This window comes from Ixodes scapularis, unplaced genomic scaffold, assembly GCF_016920785.2.
Source record: "Ixodes scapularis isolate PalLabHiFi unplaced genomic scaffold, ASM1692078v2 PGA_scaffold4__175_contigs__length_147842914, whole genome shotgun sequence".
Taxonomy (NCBI): Eukaryota; Metazoa; Arthropoda; class Arachnida; order Ixodida; family Ixodidae; genus Ixodes; species Ixodes scapularis.
In genome coordinates this window covers 13163333-13186200 of record NW_024609879.1, presented here as the reverse complement: position 1 = coordinate 13186200, position 22868 = coordinate 13163333, and the positions used below count along the sequence as shown (strand labels likewise).

The 22868-nt window shown below is 45.1% G+C and overlaps 1 protein-coding gene across 2 annotated transcripts in view; it reads right to left on the bottom strand.

Annotated features, from left to right (window-relative positions):
• LOC115315203 (medium-chain acyl-CoA ligase ACSF2, mitochondrial-like) overlaps window positions 1-22868 on the bottom strand; it is a 90837-nt gene that overhangs the window by 50607 nt on the left and 17362 nt on the right. For both annotated transcript variants that reach the window (XM_040210411.1, XM_040210412.1), the window contains exons 2-7: window positions 16228-16393; window positions 7527-7655; window positions 7380-7433; window positions 1835-1953; window positions 1697-1744; window positions 119-236 (exon numbers count right to left, since the gene is read on the bottom strand). In XM_040210411.1, coding sequence (XP_040066345.1) covers window positions 119-236; window positions 1697-1744; window positions 1835-1953; window positions 7380-7433; window positions 7527-7655; window positions 16228-16393 — 634 coding nt within the window. The remainder of the gene's footprint in view (window positions 1-118; window positions 237-1696; window positions 1745-1834; window positions 1954-7379; window positions 7434-7526; window positions 7656-16227; window positions 16394-22868) is intronic.

Genomic DNA, 22868 nt, shown 5'->3' with positions numbered 1-22868 from the left:
CCACATGCTGTTCTGCTCCATTCCTCACCATGACTTTGGTTTACTTTAAGAACATAGTTTCATGTGCGATGCTGGTATTGTGAAATATAAGAACGGTCCTGGGAATTTAAGCACTCACCGAGGAAAACTGGATGAAAGCGTCTTGGTCGAACTGCGTTTTGGCAGACACGGAATTCATGGTGGCATGGTCTTCCGCCGTCGCCAAAGTCATCAGGTCATCGAAAGTAATGCTGCCGCTGCGGGATATGGAAGAGTCCATGAATCACCACTTACGTGGTGGGAGAACTGCTTCTGCGCTCCGGACGAAAGCAGTTTGTTTCTGTGCGGAGCGCTTGATGCGATTTTGTCAGCGCCAGAGCTTACGATATCTTTCAAGCGGCAAAAACGAGTCTTTGCTAAGAAACAATTCAAAGCTAATGGCATCAACCGTTGCCACGATGAGTTATAATAATGGAGTTAATCTCGAACCAGGTTGTGTCGGCCAGTGTTGGTGGTAGGGCTTTGCAAGTAATGGCGTTACTTGTAGTGCAGTTACTTGTAACGGATAACGGAGTTATATTACTCGTTACTTCTTCGCAAGACTTAGAAACATTTCTCTTTAAATTCTTCCGTGCTGTTAGGCGCCAAGTCATGTCAATTTTTGAGATAATTTACGCTTTTCTTTGCGTTGTTGTTCGTGAGTCTTTAGGTGAAACCGTAAAACAAGGTGAAGTAATTATGTTCACTTCCTCCGTGAATATGTTTCATGAGATATGGCCCCTATGCATACCTGTACAGCCAAGCACTACCCGTGTTAATTGCTAAATAAAAAGTAACGAAATTGTGGCGTGCTCTACTTTATATAGCTCACGGTAACGCGTTTCTTTTATTTTGAGGTAACGTAGGTCGGTAACACTTCCATTTTGTTTTCAAGTACGGATTAACGTATTTCGTTACCTCTATTGGGTAAGGGCTACAACACTAGTGTCGGCCTAGCTTGAATAAACATTGAAGAAAAACTGTTCTTATAGAACGTACAAACGACTGACGTTTTTGTAGTAAGCCTCATTGTGAAGGTATTGTTTCTGCCAAATGAGACGAAATTAAAACTTAGGACTTCTTCACGTAGTCCCCCTTGAGTGTTACGCACTTCTACCTTCGGTGGTTCAATGCTGCCAACCCGTGAATAAACAAAACTCGAGTTGCAGGGAACAGGCGGACCTCTGGCGGTGCTAACTCGGCGAGTAGGATGGATGAGGTAAGGGTGGGTTCAAACTAGTAAGTGTAATTGAGAGAAAAACATTTCCTTGTAGCCGATTACGACCAGCGAACAGACTGGCAGGCTTTCATCCCTCGAACAGTCTATAATCGGTGGCAGGATAAGTGTGAGGGAAGCTCCTCCCACTTCTTCTTCCATTTGCAGAGTGTACGTGAAGAAATGGCGACATGCTCACCAGCGTTCGTTCTGTTAAATCGAAAAGAGATGGGAGGAGATTCCACAGAACTCTGCACCTGTCAGCGGCATTAGTTATACGAAAATATTCGATGCCAGCGATCCTGTCGCGCTTTTCTTCGGGGGGTATTTACTTCATCAGTGTGCGTTGTTTCTTTATTTCGTTTCATTTTGTTTTTCCTGCCTGCGCATTGCTTTGTCACCAAACCATGACAAAGTAATACTCTTAATACACGATTCACATCACGATTCTAGGGTACTTACGGCTTCCGGGTGTCGCCGATGGTGATGACGTGTTTCAGGAACGGCAGCCTGGAAGAAGGCATCAAGAGTTACGGCGCTTCGAAGACAGCCAGCTGCCAAGCTGTGCGCCATCATCAAAGTCAAGACGCGAATCGTCACCTTTGGCTTTTCAACTCTCCCGGCGCCGACTTCTCCATCTCCGGTGCAATTTGAAGCAACATCTCGTAGTAATTTGTATCTGTACATATGTCCGCAAGTATCAGAGCCGCACACTCCGCCTGAAAGCAAGGGGGCGCTCTTTTACAGAAGGACGGCACCAAACGGCCAAAGCTCGAAGTGCCAGTGGCGCCTGGAAGGGGAGCTGCACTACATCTCCTGCCACCTCCGCGAATCAGATGCGTCGCATATGAGACTGTAGAGGTAGTGCAACATCTCTTCGGGACACCAACCGTAGTTCGAGCTTGCGCCGCCGCGTGAGAAGGGCCTGCGCGTGCTCAGAACTTTAAAAAAATGCACATTGACACAGATTCGGCAAGCTTCTTTTTTTTAAGACCATGCGAGAGGAGAAAACTTTCGACACAGCAAGGTGCTGAAAAGCAAAAAACCGAGACAAAAAGAACTGAAGTAAATATGTCGGTAATATGAGCCTACATATCCATCAAAAAATTGGGCAAGTACGCGTTTTATATACTCTTGAACGCAGGACTTCATCCCGTTTATTCTTGGCAAATTTAAGTTGTCATCATGACGGAATATCACGCAGTCGTAGCGGAAATTTGAAGTTTTCACCTTGCTTATAATTTTTTACGCACTGATTGTTTGCCTTAACGAGCGAACGCACTGAAGCGCCTTAGTTTCGCTAGCACCGAAGTGCATTTTCGCCTAAACCCTGCATATTGACAGACTATTGTGGGTGACTTAAGGCACCACACCGCTCCGGTTTGAGATTACGCGCGCCAGACTATATGTCGAGGTTGCTCGTAAAGGAAACTTTAGTGGAAAGAAATAATTTGAGACCAGAGGCCTTTAAGCAAGTTGGAGTGACTAATCTACAACCTGCATAGCACCGCCTCACTGAAGAGTTCCCATTGCCGTGCTCTGCCCCTCACCAGAAAAAAAAAATAACTTCAGCGTGCGTACTTTAATGGATATTTCATTGTCACATTAAGAACGAAACAGTTTTTAAATGCCTTAGAACTATTCAGTAAATCTACGCTATTCCACATGTGTGTTATCCATGTACGACATTTCTCTGACACCACCAGAAAGTGTTAAAACAATTACCGTACCTCTTTTTCACCGCAAGGAAGTGCACGATCATAGGGAACCTAACGTATCAGTATTTTACGCTAAGCTCTTTGAGGCCCAGATGATTGTATTCACCGGCGCCTAATAGCAGCGCTCACGACACGATACGCTGTACGGTAAGCTGCAATATCCAGCGATTGACGAAAAACTCTCCCCCTCGCATACAGACATTACGTCATCAGCTGAAGTGACCGGGCGAAAATTGCAGAGTCACCGGGCTGTGGACGCATGAGCAGGGTCTAATATACCGCACAACAGAATTACAGAGCACGCTCAGAAGGCGTTCCACATCCCAGCAGACAAAGATGGCAGCGTGCAGAAGGCGATATTTGAAAAGGTCTACACGGCTCACGTCTGCGGATGTTTGGCACTCGTGCAACACGCTTCACGAAAATTAAATAAAATCGGCACGAAATTATATCGAGACGCGTAATGCGGCGAGCGAATCGTCTGCTTCTTGTACAATGGGGGCGGTGACATCAGAAAGACGCCGAGTTTCGATTAGCCCTGATTGAAGGATAGTGGGTAGACCTCAAAGCATGCTGCCTTGAGGTCTGCCCATTATCTTTCATTCAGAGCCAATCAGAGCTAAGCGTTCTGACGTCACCACGACCCCTGCACAAGAGGCAGACGAACTTGCGGGCGGCATGGCAAGCAACGAGCTCGAGCTTTCAGAGTATTAAACCGCGACGATGACGTGAGGCCTAGGGTGAATTTCCTTGATGTCATTACTCTGGCGACCACATTCCAGCAATTTTCCATCGACCTTTACAGCTTCAGTTTTGAGATACGTTCCTCACGTAAAATGTTCAAAGTTATTTCTGGATTTGCAAACACAATGCACAGTGGCGAGGGGAAACCGTCACAGTGCCAAAGAATGCGAGTGAATTTATTCTCAATGCTTATTTTAAGACTGTGAAAAGCGAACAACGCCCCTCCTCCTGCCACTGGGGTTGGCTTTCTTTTTCCATTTTTAAGATTTTTTTTTTTTTTATGCCAGGTTGGCGATATCGTATAACGGTGGACCATATTAAAGCTGCGGCCCACATTCCCGCCCTGCATTAAGCTTGTTAGTTGTATTTTTGTAGTTTTTGGTTACTACTTTGGGCAGGAAAGGAAAGAAATACGGGGAAGACTGTTGCTTTACGCCCACCATCAATATAAATAACCGAGTTTCTCTCACGCTCGAGTTAGAACCTATCTCCCTGTAGCCGAGGCGCCTTATTTAGAAAATATACTTCGCTAGGAATTCGGGAGGCAATGGCTTGCACAAGCCACCATGCACGCAGACAGAAACAAGAGCTCCGTGACGTAGTATATAGTTCGTGGCGAAAAAATGGCGTTGCAGTTCAGGCACCATGGAACTTCTAAGCTGTGAATGCTCGTGCAAGGGAACCTGGGTCACGTCCGATTTCTGTTGCGCGTACCTTGGTTCCGGGCTTATATATGTAGAGTGTAAACACTTGATCGCCGAGGTTTTGTAGTGGACTTACTTTTGCCCGGCTGGGGCGTGGACGCTCTTTTCTCCTATGAGCCTCGTGTTTCCACACGGTGTTTTTGCGGATCAGTAAGCTAAGTTAGATTCCAATATTCCAAGGGTACCTGCTGAGTGCAAGTCAGAGAGATACTTGCCCTGGACTTTACCGTACTAATGTGCTCGGGTATTGATAAAATGTGCGCTTTCTTTCTACCTTTTTCCTCGCCTGTTGTTGTACTTCGTTCCACGCATTGTAGAATGTCGGAAATAAATATCGCCATCTAAAACAAAAACGTCGCAACGAAATGGGAGGTTTATATTCACTGGAGCAACGCCAATGCGATATGAACCTTCTATAATCAGTTTGTCTGCGAATACCTCCGTAATGCCGTATCAATAAATGAAATGTGATTATTTAATTTGGCTTTGCTATCTATTGGTTCAAGTGCTCTCTCACTGTTAAGAAACGGCTTAAACAAATATTAAACTTGTTTCCTCAGTGTGTGTTCAGCAAAAAATTGTGTATGGTGAATGAGTGATATTTAACTTTGACTTGCTCTAAATTCTCTAGTAAAATATCTTACATGTGTAAGAAATTTCTTCGCAAGATAAACGCACGTGGTCAAATAACATCTCATAAGGAAATACAACAACCATATTAGAGCATATAAGAACAATATACGGTTATATAAGAAATTATGGGAATCTGATAAGACGTTTCTTATAACTTCTTATATAATCTATACTATTCTTACATGTTCTTAAATTGTTGTTTATGCTCTCTTAGCTCTTGTTTGATCATATGCGTTTATTGGACAAAGCAAGTTCTTATACATATAAGATTTTTTCTACAGTTTAAAGAAGCGTTAAAATCACTTAAGTAATTAACTGTTCTCAACATACATAGCTAAGCTGCACGTGTCGCCTTGTTATCCCCTTTTCTCACTGAGCAAGAAGACAACACAAATACGGAATTCACAGTTTATCGATTCGACATGTACCCTCAATAATTGTCAAATAACTCCAGAGTACCTTAATATATACTCCGTACACTTTAAATGAGTTTAAAGTAACATTTCACTGCACTATAGCATACTTACAGCATTATATAGCACGCTGTATTATGCTTGTAGCTGACTTACAAGAGAATGCACAAGAGTTTGTTTCCGTATATTACTTTAGTAAATTGATAGTGGTCTCAATGCATTACAATAATGCCTAAGTAAATGTATAAGCTTTATATTTGCAAGTGTCCTTTCAGAAGTCTAGCGGTGCATTTATATTATAAGTAAGTTGCTCTACAAGTACACATATACTGTAAGTAAGCTGCACAAGTATACTGTGAATAAGCTGCTCTACTAAAAGCACAATTTTAGCATTCTAAGTATTCATTTAGTGTATTGCATTTTGCCAAGGGCGGGATCCAATTAGTTATACCTATAGACCCTTCCCCTTGCAAATAGCCAGCGCTCGCAGATTTTAAAGCATCCGGCAACGCTGGGAATGGCAGAGCGACGACTCTCAGGGGCACACATTGTAGCAGACGCAGCTGGCCTCCTTGCTTGCAGCCCAGCTGCCATATCTCATTTCCGCTGCTTCAGCCCCGATGCGCCTGCACTCTCCACCAGCACCCACCCTCCGATGCCTTTACATCCCCTCGTAAAGCACCAAAGTCGTGCTGGACGAGTGCGGGATATATTTACTGCCCTTGTTTATAAGGCAATCAACCGACTTACCCTTCACAGGGAACAATGAGGACATCCTAATTAAGCGTGGTACTCATTACTGTTCTTCATCCACAAAAAGTACCACGATTACTCTTTTTCGACGTGAACATAAAAACCTCAGCACCACGTCGTATCGATTCGTCGTCTTTCAAACAGATCCTTACTACACTTGTAACAGGACCGCCAGATATCTCTGTAGCTATATATCGTCAAGTACAGCTGGAGCAGTCGCTGCCGTAAAGCGACAAGACCGCTGTCGTAAAGTTCTAAACTTAAATTTTCGGAGTGAATACCATCCAGCTTCTCCGGAAAGGAGTGACGCAGCGAACTTCTCCTGATCGCTCCTCAAGTTCCACCGCCTTTCCTTAGAACAGTTGAAGCCGCTCGCCGAGTGCTCCGGTGAACCCACACGAGGATAAATTTGGACACTTGACGAAAAAACAATTGAGAAATTTCTCCGCCATGATCGGCCGGGGGCTCCAGGCTCCAGGGTTTTCAGACCGGGGGCTCCAGACTAGAGCCCCCGGTCTGAAAACCCACACGGCTGATCGCTCGCATTATGCTAGAGGCACAGGAATCCGCTCGGCGCTTGCTGGCTATCTGTTAGGGGAATGGGCTATTCGTCTAGCTGTTCCCCACCCCGTTCTCGTCCTCGACGGGGCGCCGAGCAAACTCGTCAAGCAGCAAAACGCACTCCCCGTGATTCCCTTCCCGCTGAGCAATTCGTTAAATAGCGATCATTACGATTGATTTTAATAATATATGTGTAATCATGCCTAAGAATGCCTCCTGGTGTGTTTGCTTCTGCATCGCCTGCTATGAGCTATACATGCTTTATTTTGCTTTGGCCTGCGTGCGAAGATTTTCCGTTAAGCTAGAGCGTGAAGATTTTCGCATGAAATCTTGCCCCTGCACAGACTGCGTTTGAAGCTCACTGTTAGTCGAGTAAACGAACAAGGCATCCCTCCTAGGCCAGTACACATGGAGGAAGATTAGCTCCTTACCACGAGATGACGGGTTTCTCTACCGCGTTGAGCTTTACGGTTACGGCGTAATTCGAGAAAGTTTTTCACGAGATCTTTTTTGGTTCAATATAACTCGCTCAGGACCACATTTTTCCGCGGATGGAGGTCCCCGTTGTACACGTGTCCAAAAAAATGCAGAATACTTATACCAGCTGAAGATGACTTACCTTATTCAAGCAATGCTCAAGTTCAGAAAGCGTGCAGAATGCGTGGATGCCAACCTAGATATCACAGCGAAGGGAAGCCAGGGTGAATTAATGCGCGTGGTTTCAATGCCCTAACCCGATACAGCGAAATACCTAAATCGTATTTACCATAACAAGTCCCGCCTTGGATGCAGAATAAATTAGCTGCGCTACTTCATAAAGCCTTGGAGAGAGAATGGCGACCCTGGAACCCACCGGAAGTTTGAGGGAGACCAGGCTCGCAGCTAGCTGATCTACCTGTAAGAAAAATCGTATAACAATTATTTTATTCGTTGCCGTTGAAAAAATATGTTTTCGATTTATTTTGCACCTGCTCATGCTTATCTCCATTCTTTCATTTTTAAATCATTTTTGCACCGTTAGGCAGGCCTAAACAGGAGGATGCATTAAAATTCCCGTAAAAGAAGCTTCCTTGCAATATTCGAGCACGAAAAGTACCTCAACATATATTTTAAGCGAGGATACGACTGTACATCTTTTTTTTTTTTTTGAAGAAAGAAAACATTATGGCCAGCAAAAATGTTATTTTAACTGAAAGTGAATTCCTCTAGGTGCTTTTGGTTAAATATGGAGGATCAGTGAGCAACAAGGCGTGTGAAATTGACCAGAACGACAACATCGGCTGCAACGGAAGCAGGACGTCAAGCGGACGAAGCTGCCTCGCGAAGCGTGTGAAGAGAGGCAATTTCGATTACACCGGGACGGGGACGCCAAGCAGGCGAGAGGAGCATGGGTTACGAACGGCGCATGGCGAATAATTAGACACGTACTTGTGGGCCAAGAACTGCTTTGAGAAGCATTTCCTTAACCACTCGTTCGGCGTGCCGTCTAGTCTACGTGAATGCCTATGGTTCTAGTGTGACGTGATGACTGCGATGGACCGCTTCACGGGACTGATTTAAAAGGCGCTCCCCATTGAGGGGGTGGGCAGATTGGTGACATGTGCAGCCTGCAAACGAGCTTCTTTCTACGTTGGTAAGAAGTTGAGGCTCGCACTCGCAGGAACGCTGTACAAGAAGATGTGATATGCTATCGTATTGCAATGAAATCTGCGCAGCGATTTTGGGAACACTTGCATGGCCTATGGCTTCTCCCGGAAACAGCGCCTAGACTATAGGAGGCTCACCGTTATCCTAGATGTCAGAGAAGCTGAATACACCAGCGGTATCTTTCTATATAGCTTCCACTAACCTCAAATCATCTGCCAATATCCGCCGTTGTCTGCCATTGTCTGTCATCTGCCAGCATGCGATGTCGTTAGAGGCAAGTCATATAAAACTCCAAAAGTGAAGAACCTGCGTGTTATTGACTCTCCAGCTCAGGGACACCGTAGAATCCTAGAGCTGAGTAGGGTGACCCCATTCAAGGTTGTCACAGGATTATCATTGACGCCGGCCTTGGTTCAGGCAACAAATTTTAACAAGAGTAAGGCGTTTATAAAGTACATTTCCCAAGCGCTGTCCCATACTGCGAAGGCATAACTGCATATTCAAAGTGACTTTCCATCTGCAAGACGCCCGAAACCAGTGCCGGTGTCTGGTAAAGTCGTGCCTGTAATATATATATATATATATATATATATATATATATATCAGTGTGTCGAACCGAAAAAAATACGGGTTCGGTTACAGTTCAAGTTCAGGTAAATTTATTTTGTTCCGGTTCAGTTCCGGTTCGATTAATTCGATCCACGAACCGGTTCGGAAATTATAAATGACAAATTGCAACATCAAAATAAGTTACAAATAAAACATCTGAAATCAGCACATACGAAACGGGATGCATCGTAGTGTAAGGCTCAGGGATTTCTACCAGGAATGGTTTCTTTATGTGCACTCAAAGGTTACCTCACCGACGTTTACGCATTCGGACTTCATCTAATTGGGTCCGACGCAGTGGCTGCAAAATCCGCCACCTCCTTACAAACCCACTTACAAGTAGAACTCGCTAACTATCCCGCCACCTCGGCCTGTAAGCAATTGAAGGAACAGTGGGGAGAAAATACAGCTTTCTTTATTTGAACTATCCTTCGGTAACTCAAATTAGACCCTTAAAGAAGTTTTCATTAAACAAGATACGGAATATGAAAAACACTTCACCGAACGCAACGCCAGAAGGACGTAATAGGATAAATATTAAAATAGAAGAGTTCGCTGTCTCACAAATATGTTAGCTTCTAAGTGCCTATACGAAACCCGATGCATTATTATCAAACTCCCACAGCCTTTTCTTTTCTCATTCCGATGTAAGCAAGCTTCAAGAACTCGCGCGTTCTAGAAGCGTGTTATGAAATGAGCACACAGCAGCATTTAGGATTTATGAGATTGTAAGAAAATAAAATCCCGTGACGCGATTTTTTCTTTTCTTTTTTTGCACAGCCTTCCAATTCTCTTTCTTCCGTGCAAGCCGCGACCAGCGCAAGACTGGTTCCTATGTCAAGATTCATGGATGCAGCGTTTGTCAAGATTCATGGATGCAGCGTTCATATTCCTAAGACTGAGCGGAGAAGAAAAATATGCAAGCGACGTGTGTGTCAGTTGACGGCACTTAAAAAACAAATGCAATTGATAGCACATTCATTGCCAACAGCGCGTGGCCGAACCGTTTTGACATGAGCCGGTAACCGTTATTTTTTTTCCGGTTCAGTTCCGGTTCGGGTTCATCGCGATAACAATATAACGGTTCAAGTTCGGGTTCAGTTCCGGACCGGTTCGGTTCCGGTTTTCAATTCGGTTCGGTTCCGGTTCGACACCCTGATATATATATATATATATATATATATATATATATATATATATATATATATATATATATATATATATATATATATATATATTTAGAGCGGGTTTGTTAAAGGTTACTTTCCCTAGATCGTGTCCGCCGGCAAATAAACCTCGAAACAACACTCTGGACAGCTCCCGCCATCTATAGGCGACGTCGGCAACCAGGCAACCGGCTTGCCGGCTGTTTGGTTGCCACCTTAGCTCATAGATGGCGGCAACCTTCCCAGCCTTTCCACTCTGGCTTGCCGACTTCCGGCCGGCCATCACTTCTTCCCCACCGTAGCAGAGCTTCGCTGGTCTTCCTTCTTCCCCAGAATGGGAAGGCTAAAAGATTCTTTTCGTTTTTGCCTTGTTCTTTCTCGTCATTTCTTGTTTTCCCAAGTGCTTCGGTGGCAGTTTGGAAGCCGTGAGACGCGCTTTCACACTTTCAATAGAATAAATATTTTTAGTATTCGCAAGCAGACGCGAGCGGCACTCGATGCTTGACACCGGACGGCGCTTACGGCGCTTGGTACTACGGAAATCGTAGTGATACGCCTCCATATGAAAAACCTACACGATTTCTTGGGGCGTGCTGTGTGTTTCGACTTCATGTATGGGTTTTAAACCGAATATAATGGAACTAATATTCTTGATAGCATTGCAGTACCCGCAAAACTGCAGTCTCCGCAAAGCTCGCAGCATCCGACCCCGTGTCGGCAAAATATGGCCCCTTGCTAAAACTTCTAAACTTCTGGTCTACAAAGCAAGAAAGTAACAAAAGATTAGAACACACTGAACATCAGATGGATTCATATGAGTCTGTCATGGAATCGCTTCCAATTGTTTCCTTAACGTAGCTGTCGCCGCGGCTTTACAAACAAACTCTTTTCTAATATGGGAGCACCTACATTCTAAGAAAAATTGGAGGAAAATGTAGCAACGGCGCGTTTTCTCGCCTTCTACTGACCCGCCCCCAAGCGGACAGAGGAAGAAGGGACGAACAAAGCGTTTTTTTTCTTCTTCTCCAGGCAGACGGGAGAAAGCTTCCGACCTCCCGACTTACCTTCTTTCGGTTTCGTCCTCACATTGTTTAATAAATGTGGTTGAGTTAATTGAGCTTTAGCGGTAGCAAACGCCGTCTGTAATTCCGTCTCCCAGTCCAAACGTGCCGCACATTTTGCTTGCATTGCCGTTTTTACCACTAATTTTATCAAACGAGCAAACGAAGCCGACAGAAACAGAGAAGTTCCGGAGCAGCGTCAGCAGCGCTACGTACACTGGGCTAAGACGGCCGTCTCCGCATTGCGCTACCCAGGCGGAACCACGCAGAACGATGTGTCGTTCTTCGTGGTTCCGCGTGGCAAGTTGAGCCTTATGGGACGATATGGTGCAGCAATAGTACGCCTTGATGAATATCCAGGTGGAAAATACGAGTCTGGAAATGAGCGCGAAGCAACGTCAGACCACTTTTGACCTCACGCAGAACACCAACAAGCACGGGGCGAGCCCCTCGTGGAAACCTAAAGCGGATTCAGTGGGTAGTGGAGTTTCTGGCGGGTCCCGCGCGGCGAAGCCCGAAAAACGATTCGTACATATTGTCAACTGGCATTGCTACAGAAAAAAAAAAAACAACCTTCACAAAAGCACAGTGTCGTGTTCGAAGACCGTCTTTATGGAAGCCCTCGAAGCGGCGAGGACCAAAAAGTCCTTAGCGCCCGAATTGCCACCATCTGGCACTCATCTCATGAACCTGTCGTCCAGGAGACTGCGCGTGCTGCAACGGTACAGAAAGGCGCCAAATCCTTCAGAGACATCGTTCTAGCCTCAATAACCGGCTGGACTTCAGAACCTCGCTGTCTGGACGATCTTTCATCAAGAAGCTACGCGTCATCATCCGGACCCCGTATTTATAAACAGTGGGCGGTGCGTCGCATAGCAACGCCGCGGACGTCGGATTGGCTGCTCCTCGAAGAGGGCGCTGCGTCGTCACACACAGCAACGTGCGGTTTCTGCACCGGCCCGCAGTGGGCTTTGATGCGCGAACATATCTGGGACGCGTTTGAACCTACACCCACTCCCCCTCTCACCCTCCCTTTTCACGCCGCTTCGTGGCGAGTCTCTGGCGACTCATTCACGCGAACCAGTTCGCGCAACGCCTGCCTGCCGGCACAGCAGCCGCGCCTTGCTACGTACGACCACGCGGCGTCCTTATCGAGGAGTGACCAGTCCGGTGCGAGCTGCGTTACTATGCCGCGTATCGTCTACCGTTTACAAATACGCATCCGGGCCATCTTAGACGGAAGGAGAGAGAGGACTGTGCCGCTCGCGCTTGCCCTAAAAGTAAACATGGCGGTAGAGACACTGGCGATAGAGGCGGGCGACGCGATCTTCCTCCAGACTGTCACCACTGGGATTCTCACCGCCTTAAGTAACACACAGGAGCTAGTCACGGTCAACGAAGAGGAACCCAGGAATCAGCCGTTAACTATGAGCGAGATTAAAGAGGCCCTGCATCATTGAAGGTTGCACAGTTCCCCAGGACCCGACGGCGTCAAAGTGTCCCTGATGCGTAACCATTCTGGCGTGTTCGAAGTCAGCTCCTTAATTACGTCAACGAGGCGTGGGGCAGCCGGAACGTTCGAGAGCCGTGGAAACATTCTACTGTGGTGCCGATACCCAAACGAGTAAGGGAGCAGAGTACCCTCACCTACTCAAGCCGATCTACCTCATTTCGTGCGTATGCAAGCCGGGAGGTGAGGATGCTGATCTCCTGAATCGCATGGTACTGAAGCAAACCGGAGCCTTCAATCTGGCCCAGACGGGCCTCCGGCCTAATCTGGGCACGGAGGAGAGTCTTCTGCTGATCTCCAGGGACCTCACCAAGAAGCCTACGCCAAATGTCTCTGACATCAGGACGGTCGCGTCCGTGGACGTCCGGAAAGCGTTTGATTGAGTTCACCACTGGACGATTATTCAAGAAGCGGTCGCCCTCGCGGTTGAGGGCTGGACGCTATTATTTACGAAATTGGTCCTGGAGGCGCGCACCTTCGCAGTCAGGATCGGCGATTATCTCGAAAAGCAGACGACTAATGGAGTCGGGGTGCCGCAGGGATATGTCCTGTCGCCCCAGCGTTTCAAGCTAGTCATTCCGGAACTCACTCGCAGACTACAGAAGGCACCACATCTTCGCTTTACCATCTATGCGGACGACGTCTCTCTATAGACGATCAAGGGGAACGTGCGACAACAAGAGTCGCTCAAGTGTGGGCTGGACATCGTGTCAAGTCATCTCGACAGCGTGCGCCTCAAGGCTTCGCAGGAGAAGACGAGTTACGCTGTCCTTGCCGACAAGAGAGGAATGGGCGCGGGCATAAGCTGGTAGAATGTACCGAAGCCTGGATGGAGAAAGGATTGAGCCGACCCCTTCTGTCTAAATTCTTGGACCGCACTTTCACGGAGACGGCTCTAATTGGACCCGAAGATCTCCCAGTAATGCCACGCCGTTTTGAACGTCATCCAGAGGGTTTGCAGCGCCAGGGGTGGCGCGGACGAAACAGTGGCGCGCAGGATCGTCGTGGATCTGGTGATCTCGATAATCTGCTTCGGCGTTGCTCACTAAATCTAACCAATAAACAGTAGTAGAAACTGGAGGTACGCAATAATCAGGCACCTAGAGTCGTAATTGGCCTACTCAGGTTAACACCGTTAGGAAATCTCAAAGAGCACTGAAAGCCTGGGTGGAGAATAAAAATCAAGATGATTTTAATTATGATTGAAATCGTGCTTTAAGCCAGACCGGTTTTACTACGATGATTAAAATCCAACCTTTCCCGTAAACGTTAGTCTGAAAATATATTTCATTCAACAATATGTTTTATTCACCAGTTGTCTGTCATTTGGTGTATTCTATGTACATTTCTTTTGTATTTAAATTAAATAAACATCAAGCCAGAAAGGATTACATAAGGTTGACCACGAGTGACAAGCGTGGTTCTTCTGAGCAAGTAGGATCAATGATCTTTCTTTACCTTCCACTTTGTTCGTCCTTTATTGGATGTATAGGACGTGCCATAAAGATAGAAAAAGTGGAATGTGTACTATCCCATTGCAAGCAAATCAGAACTAAAGCAAATTGCATTATTACCTAGCTAGAAATTAAAGCACTTTTTGATCTATACTCGTTTTCATCACAAAGAAAAAAAAAGGATTTTTTTTTTTTTAGATTGTTTATACACTTTGCGAACTATGGTTCTTACAAGATTTTGTGGTTGGAGGAAGAAGCAATGTTTTTGGCGTTTGGATGATGGTACGTACCATTTCTGTGAATTATTATTTTATGAATAATGTCTAGGCGTTCTCAATAGAAATAATAGGAATTTCTCTGCCCTCATTGTGTTTTTGTAATAACCACTTACCTCCCCCACAAACTAATAAACATAAGAACATTAAAACTTCTATGTACTATTAAAACGCAGGATTGTTCAGCGAATTTTACATATTAAGTGACGCGCGAATGATTCCCTTTAACTGCCGTTAAGATTTTTGGATCATAGCACGACGCAAGTACAACTCTGCCAAGGCAAGTAAATGTGGTTTTTCATCTAGTCAGTGTGTGGAACTGGATGAGGGATATTACTGATGAAAAGTCTAATGTTATGAGGAGTGGCACCTATGTAGAGCCTTGCTTCTTTTTTTTTTCTTTTTTTTTTTGGGGGGGGGGGGGGTGGCAGTTGGTGGCAGTTGGTGGCAGTTACTGGGGGTTGTCTTCTCTGGAATATTTTTCCCGCGTTCTATCCTGATGCTTTTATTTTAATGTTGCTTTCAAGATAAAAGTTCCCTCATAGCCAGCACTGCGTGTTTTTATTTTTTAGCTTCGTCCTTCTGTGTTTCGCGCTGTTTTTTTGTCGTTTATTGTTATAATGTTGGTTGTTTGTTGTGGTTATTCAATTAGTTTTTTTTTTTACTTTTTGTTTTAGAAATCAGGCTGTTTTTTGCCGTTTTTGAAGGCTTAAGGCACCTGTCAAACACCCATTTCATAATATCTCTCTCCTTTACGATTTTCTAAAGCCGGTGTCACGCTGCTTAGGCGGCATACAAAAGATAGTCTGAATGAAGATCCAAACGCGAGTCGCCGCGACATTCGTGCTTCGAATACCGCGTGGCAATCAATTCAAAGAGAAACTTGGCGGGCGCCATTCAAACTATTGACATTGCGGCGACTCGTGCTTTCATGGGAACTGATTTGCTTCAAATTTAGTTCAACACATTATTAGACGCAGCCTAACTAAAAGTCCAAATGGCAAGCCACAATATTTTATTTTTTCTCGCGAAGTTGCTACACTTTTAGTTTTTTTTTTGAGAGGTTAAAAAAAGTTTGATGGTGTAAAATGAATGCCGGGTAAGGTCACGCGAAACACAAAAACCCGTGCATTGTTTGTTGTTTTCGCTTTTTTGATTGCGTGCTTGATTTGCACGTTAATGTAAATCATGCACCCAATAAAAATCGCCGTAAAATTTAAATGTTGCTTTCGGAATAACCTCCATTTACGTTCTTCGGTAGCTATTTTTAATTTAGCGATAATAAATAGCGCGTCTGTAAGAGTAAAACCGGGCTAAAAATTTGATTAGCTTATACAGGTAAAAAAGCAAACAAAATACAAAATGCCAGAACGACCTTCTTTAATGGAGTTTCTTTTGAAGCTCTTTAATGTTCCCTTCAGGCATGTTTATGCGCATCCGTCGCCAGTTTTGAAGAATCGGCATTCCGAAGTTTTGTATCAATGGCCGGTCTTAACCAGTTTGCATTCCATTGTTTTGGTCTTAGTTAGCAACAAAACCTGGGATATTTTGCGCCCCTGTCAAGCATTCCGTATTGAATATTTAGTAAGATTTAGAGTAATACACTCCTAGTGATATATATGTTTGCTCAGCAGAGCACCGGCGCCAAAGAAAGGGATGACACCCGTACCAAGTGAAGGCCTGCGGCCCCGGTAAAAGCTAGAAATGGGCTTCAAGATGAAGAAAAAGTCCGGGTATGCACTCACATCTTTCTTGTATTCCGTATAGGTCTTGCTGATGTTCTGATGAGTGGTAACAATGGCTGTGACATCCCCGACGGTGTCTGCCGCTCTGTCAATAACATCTCCCACTGTCCAGGTCAGGAGCGGCTCTTTTCCGGGATTGTGAAAGTAGCTGAGTTTGGAGAGGTTTCTGTCCGGACATGCAGAGGCAAATAGTTCACGTCACAGGAGTGCACCCAAATAGGAGGATACGCATGCAATGTTGGCATAAGATGACTCCAACTAAGTTATTTTGCAGTAATGTTTTGAGGTGGTCAAGTCGGTGCTGCATAGTAAACATATAATTAAAACAGTACCTTCCTGTTAGAAAGTTTTCAGGTGGAATATAACAGTGAGCATGCCCTACATGTGGGATTCCCCCCCCCCCCCCCCTGTGTTCATCGTGTTTATTTAGTTGTATTTTCAGGAATACGAAAATGAAGAGTAAGTCGTGGGTCAGCGCAGTGTCCGTGTTCTTTTACTTGTCCTTCTGCTTTTTTTTTTTCTTTCTTTGATGTTTGATTACATATTTACTAAGTGTGTTTGTTTTGTTTAAGTACCTGAGGTTAATCACATGCTAGTACTGTTTAGTTTATATTGCACAAGTATTTTATATGTCTACCCGCAAGAAGTATAGGAAAATAATTTGAGTGATATGCAGGCCAGCAAAATCAATGAATATTTTTGTTTGATATTCTGATCAAAATGTGTTTTTTTATGCCGATAAGCCCTTAAAAATAAAGGTTTGCTGTGCAAGGCTGCGAATAGACCAAAGGTTAAAAATTTTATATAAAAATTTATAAAAAAATGCAAAAAAAAAAGACGGGAGTTGTCCCGTCTTAATTCGAACCAATCAGTGTCTAGCCCCTCACTTCTTCTCTACAGACGTGTGCCCGTTACTTTAAAAATGTTGTGGATAACAATTACAAATTAGGGTGCCTAAAATCGAATGGATTACCGTTACAAAATAATTTAGCTCAAACGTTACGGATTACTTTACTCGTTACGGTAGAAATTAATTTTTCGTTACTTTTTCGGTACACTTATCTAGAAAACAATAGAAACAATTTTATAGCTTTGAAAAAAAGTTCAGCAACACTGCTTTCCATTGTTCATACGCCCGCAGTAGGGTAGGTCCTGTAAGAATAGAATAGCGTATCTAAGCGAAATAATGTAGGTGCCCTCCGTTCAGCTGTAAGTTGGCATAGCAGCGAAAGCTGCAACCACATCCGCCATCCCTCTGGCTTGCGGCGACCTGAAATGATCCCTGGAATTCTGCAGACAGAACTAGCGTTGCGCATGCTCAGTAGCAGCGTCTACCTCCACTAGGAGATTCAGAGGTAAAGACGCGATATACGACAGCTCTCTTTGGAAACGGGCCTTTTAAGCGTGAGCGAAACGTTTCAAAGATGAGGTCTCGTGCCTGTAACTTTAAAGCACTGCCAGCTTATGCATTAACGGAGTATAGTTGCCCGCAGTGAAGAAAAATGCATGGGCGAGAGCGCTCGTTTTTGAACTTTGGTAAAGCGGCTGTTCGCAGCCGCTCGACCAAAATGACGAGTAATTAAAGTAACTTTTAAAGTAAATTTTGTAACGGAATTACATTAAAAATCGCTGCCGCAAAAAAGTAACGTCGCAATGACAAAATTATTTGAAAACGTTACAGATTACAAGTAATGCGTTACTTGTGACGGATTACTTCCCAAGTCTGCTCCTCTCCCACCCGACAACCAATCAGTGTCGGGACTCACGGCTGGGCCTCTATCTGGGCATCTTGGTTTAAAAGAACGCGACAAAACAAAGACAAAGTAAAAACAGACGAGATAGCTGACTCTCAGCTGAAAGTTAATTTCCACCGCTTCACGAAATGTCCAACACCTAGCCACAGAACGTTACGCGTTGAAGAGAAACGAAAGCGATTTTGTATTTGAGAAAAAGACACTTGAATCGACTTCATTTGTCTTTAGGATTACGAATATTGAGATTAGTTTTCAGTTCGGTGCAGGAAGGCTGGAGAAAATTATTTTCAGAATCCCGCTGAGCGCCCCCCTTCCCGGAGCGTAACGTCGTGTCCATTGTTTTTTTTTTTTGTGTTTTTTTTTTTAATTTTTGCTTTTGCGCATCTTTAGCAGATTCCAAAGCTATGTGCTGGCACTCTCGCTATATTGAAAAAGGTCGAAAAAAGACGATCAAGGATAGTGGGAAGATCTCAAGGCAGCTTGCTTTGAGGTCTAACAACTATGCTTAAATTGGAGCCAATTGGAACTCGGCGTTCTGACGTCACCACAACCACTGCAACAAAGAAGCAGACGAACTTCAGCTCCGTTGTGCACGCGCTGCCCACGCGAGCTACACGCACTTGTCGGCCGAAATATCTTGGTATGACGTAACGACTGGTCAGACGATTTTCGTGTTTCCCGCGTTTAGTTCTATCTTTGAGGGAAATAAGCGTGATGGTTCAGATTCACTGGATAAAAATACTACGAAATTCAACTCTAATTGATTTTTTTTTTCGATGACCTTTTTAGCTTCCTTTTAAAACTGAGCAGTCCTGTGGTAATCTACTGTCAGTCATAGCGATAGCTGCGGCATGCCACGGCGAAGTCATTGGGCGGCGTCGAGTTCACAAACCGTGGGGTGCACGAACAAAAGCGTTCGGAAGAAAATTGACATCTGACCATTTTGTTCTCAACGCTTTTGTGTCTTCGTTGTTCCGGGGCGCGCGAAAGCGCGTATCCCGGCACAAGCTCAAGGCATTGAGATTGCTACGACGGCCTTTTGTCATCTGCTAATTTTACAGGGATAGAGGGCTCTTCTCACCACTGGAAATGACGTCCGTTGTTAGCGTAGTAGTTTTTAATGTCTTAGTAGTGGTTGTCGTTGTTGATGTTGTAGTTGGCTTTGTAGAACGTTCGTCCTCATGTTGCCAAACCCTCGAAAAAGATCGCCCGCCGTCCGCGAGAATCGAACACGGGTCATTTTCGTGTGAAGCGGAGACGCTACCACACTCTTAGAAAAAAGGGTATGGATAGTCCTTTCTTAGGGGAGGAACGGTCTGGTAACCTATCTTCCTTTAAAAAGGGAGAAACTTTCGTCCCTGAGAGAGTGGAGCAAAGTTCCTCCGTCGCTTGCATCTCAATATGGCGGCCCCGAATCGAGCAAATCGAGCGCAATAACGCTTGACGAGGACGCTACGGCTCTTGTACGGGACGAGAGGAGCAGCAAATAAAAGCGTGACACGAGCTTTCCGCGAACTGTGTTTATTTCCGAAGCCAGATTCACGCCCCCAGGTACATAAACTTGCGTTTCGAAAGCAGTTACTCAGTCTTCTCGTCGACAGCACTGCGATGTTAAACGGAGACAGCCGATACCCAGTTACTTCGCGCACTTTGCGTCTTACCTTTGGTGTTCCTCGAGTCACAATTCCTTCGTCAACCGCACATGACGGAGAAGGGCAAACTCAATCCGCGAAACCAAAAGCCGCTCTCGAAGGAACAAACTCGAAGCCGTTGTTTATCGCGTAGCGTGAAAGAAGGTTATATCGCTAGCCACCTGATGCCGGGGTCAAGCAGAGTAATTGCAAGTAGCTAGGCTAAGTGGCGCTAGGTACCGCCCAATTCAGGTTCTGCAAAAAATAATTTGATTTCTTCAGGCCATTATTGCGCTTGGGGATCCTCTACTGTACACACATTACGCTTATGAGAAGCATCAGGTGAACATACATTGAGCACATACACGGCACACACAGATATCAGTACAACGGAACACCACACTAACCCGAACACTACACACGTACTCTGCGTTTCCGTCTTTTATACTGGTCGTTTTGAACGGACGGAATTTCTCGGTGACTGAATAAGCAATAAAAAATATTCCCAGCGTTTTTATTCTTTTCCAGCCGAGAGTATTCTGAATGGCTCAGGGGATGAATCTTTTATTAAAAATCAAACGCTGGATCATACCGTGATTATTTGAAAGCCAATAAATCAAGCCGCTCCAATGCGGTTCGAAGCCATGAGCTTGTTTCCCCGCACGGCACGTCGTAGCCTGAATTTCTATTGTAGTGTTTGTTTTTCTATTTGTGCTGTTCGCGCAAAGCTGCAATTGCCATCTTGCATTAATCTCTGTGGAGCGGATATTCACTCAGCTGGAGGTGATGTTTCACGGGCTCAGAACTCGCTTTTAGATCAATTTGAATGCAGTTAAAGCCGCGACTTGCGGCAGGTGTTAAGTGTACGGAGCTACGCCGTGGCGAGCCCGAAAACGTCTAGCGCTCATCCCAGCGCGCCACTTGGAGGGCAGTTTCTCCAGGAACCGTAGTAGATTTAAACAGCAAAATAAAGGGTAGCTTTTTTTTTGCGATTTTACCTACTATTGTTTTTTAATGATAAAATTCCACACTGTAAAAATACGTCCTTTCCGTCAAGATTTCGTACTGTTGTCCTTGCCCCAGAGCGCAATCGCTCTCGGGGACGAGACAACCGACAGTCACATTGACCACTGTAGGATAGGAGCTTATACTGTTCAAGCCAACGTTCCAACATGACTATCCGCACGCTGATCGATTGCACCTAATCCCTCAAGTGGTATTAACCTTTTTAATGTAAAGCGGAATGTCAACCTGCGACGCCCCGCCCCCTCAGATCACGGCCCGATCAGCGGCATCAATGCCCGACAGTTTACGATCTCATCTTGTTGTTACGCTACTGATACGCAAACTCACGGTCACATCGGCGATAACTCTAGTCTTCTGTTCACAACCCACAACACTGCCATCACGATGTTGCAGCTATGTTGCTGACACGCACGAATACAGAACAACATTGAAAGCCGGTTGCACTCGGCATCGGAAAACAGAACCGAACTCAGCACGGAAGGCACCTAGGCAGCCGGCAGCAAAACCTGCCTGTCTTGGACGTAGTTCCTGCGGTTTCCATAACGTCGAAAACGTCGACACAGTTCCGCGTGGTTTTGCAACTGTAGTTCCGTGCCGCGCGAGTCCCGCAATCCGGAGAAGGCCATCCTACCCACTGTACGTGGCGACACTGGCACTGCTCTGGAATTACGCTGTTTCTAGAGGCTTCGTTTGTTCGTTTGATAAAATGGGTGATAAAAACGTCAATGCAACCGAAATGTTTGACACGTTTAGACTAGAAGACGGAAGATGCTGCCGTTGAAGCTCCTTGGAAGCTCAATCAACTCAACAGCTATTTATTAAACAACGTGCGCGACCTGCTCGAAAAACGAAACCGAAAGACGATGAGTCGGGAGGGCGAAAGCTTTCTCCTGTCTGCCTGGAGGAAGAGAAAAACGTTTCGTTCCTCCCCTTTTCTTGTGTCCGCTTGGGGACGCATCAGTACAAGGAAGGGAGGCGCGCCGTTGCTACTTTTTTCCTCCATTTTTTCTTAGAGTGCATGGATCTACGTTATAGCGTTAACAACGCGTTCAATATGGCGACGTGAGCCATCGAAAGCGTCGCTGTGGTCGGTCTACCATGATTGGTCGAGCGCTGCCTAAGCCGTCAGCAAAGGATTTCTCATTGAGGGAAATGAGTGCAATGGTAAGAACTTTAGATTTGACGGTGTTGCGAGTGTAGGTTTGAGGGCGCTGCGATTTAAGGCTTCCTCCGTGTTCGTTACAAACACCGTCGAACGTGTTGTTCGCAAAATAATTACGCCAGAAGAGGGAACCATAGGCGGGCGCCACCGAAGAAACAGATGCCCAATGCACGTACATTGAAGAAAAAAATAGCTATGAACAAAATGTGGTTGTAGCGCTGTCAATGCCAAGCGCTCGTGCTAGGGGACGTCCTCTCTCACGCTCCAAGCCAAAACAGAAACGAAGCGTTCGGAACAAGATGGTCAGATACCTATTTTGTTCCGAATGCTAAACGCCGACGTTCAACGACTTCTCCGGGACGTGTTTCAGCTATCGCTCTAACTTTATTGTGGATTAACGGAGTACCGCAAAACATTTGTTTTCCACAGAGCGCGTGCAGCGGAACAAGCATACAGATTATTGTTAACGTTGTGGAGTAGCTCCACGGTTGTCCAGAGATCTGAGCGACGAGCTGTTTCCTGCTCCTTTGTAGCGATCCTTGTAGAGCACCGCACCAGGACAATACATTTTAAAACGAGTCAAGAAAATGGTTGTCCCCCCATGAGGAAAAACACCTTCTTTAAACTGCACAGTGAAACGCTCTCTGTCAAAGCCTGGTTAGTGTCCAAAGGAAAATACCAGTAGCGTGGTCTGAAAATTGAATTGTTTTCTGTGTAAAAACCCGAGACCTTAGAACATGTTTTCCTGGATTGTTGGGATGCGGCGTTTTTCGGAACGTCCTCCAAAGAACTTAAGAAAAGATATAGCGAGTGTTTTGTTTTTATTCTTTCAGATTTGTTTAAAAAAAGCCGTGAAAGCTATACTTATGCGGTTTGTGCAGGGGACTTATACGCAAGGGGGACATAGTATAGGAAAACAGTCGGAAATATGAGTCGGCTAATTAAGTAAAATTTGTTAATTAAATTTTTTATTAGTGCAAATAGGCATATTGTTCCAATTAGAAATTTGCTGAGCAACATCGGAAACCACTAAATCATTTCCTTTCAGATGAATATAACGCAAGGTCA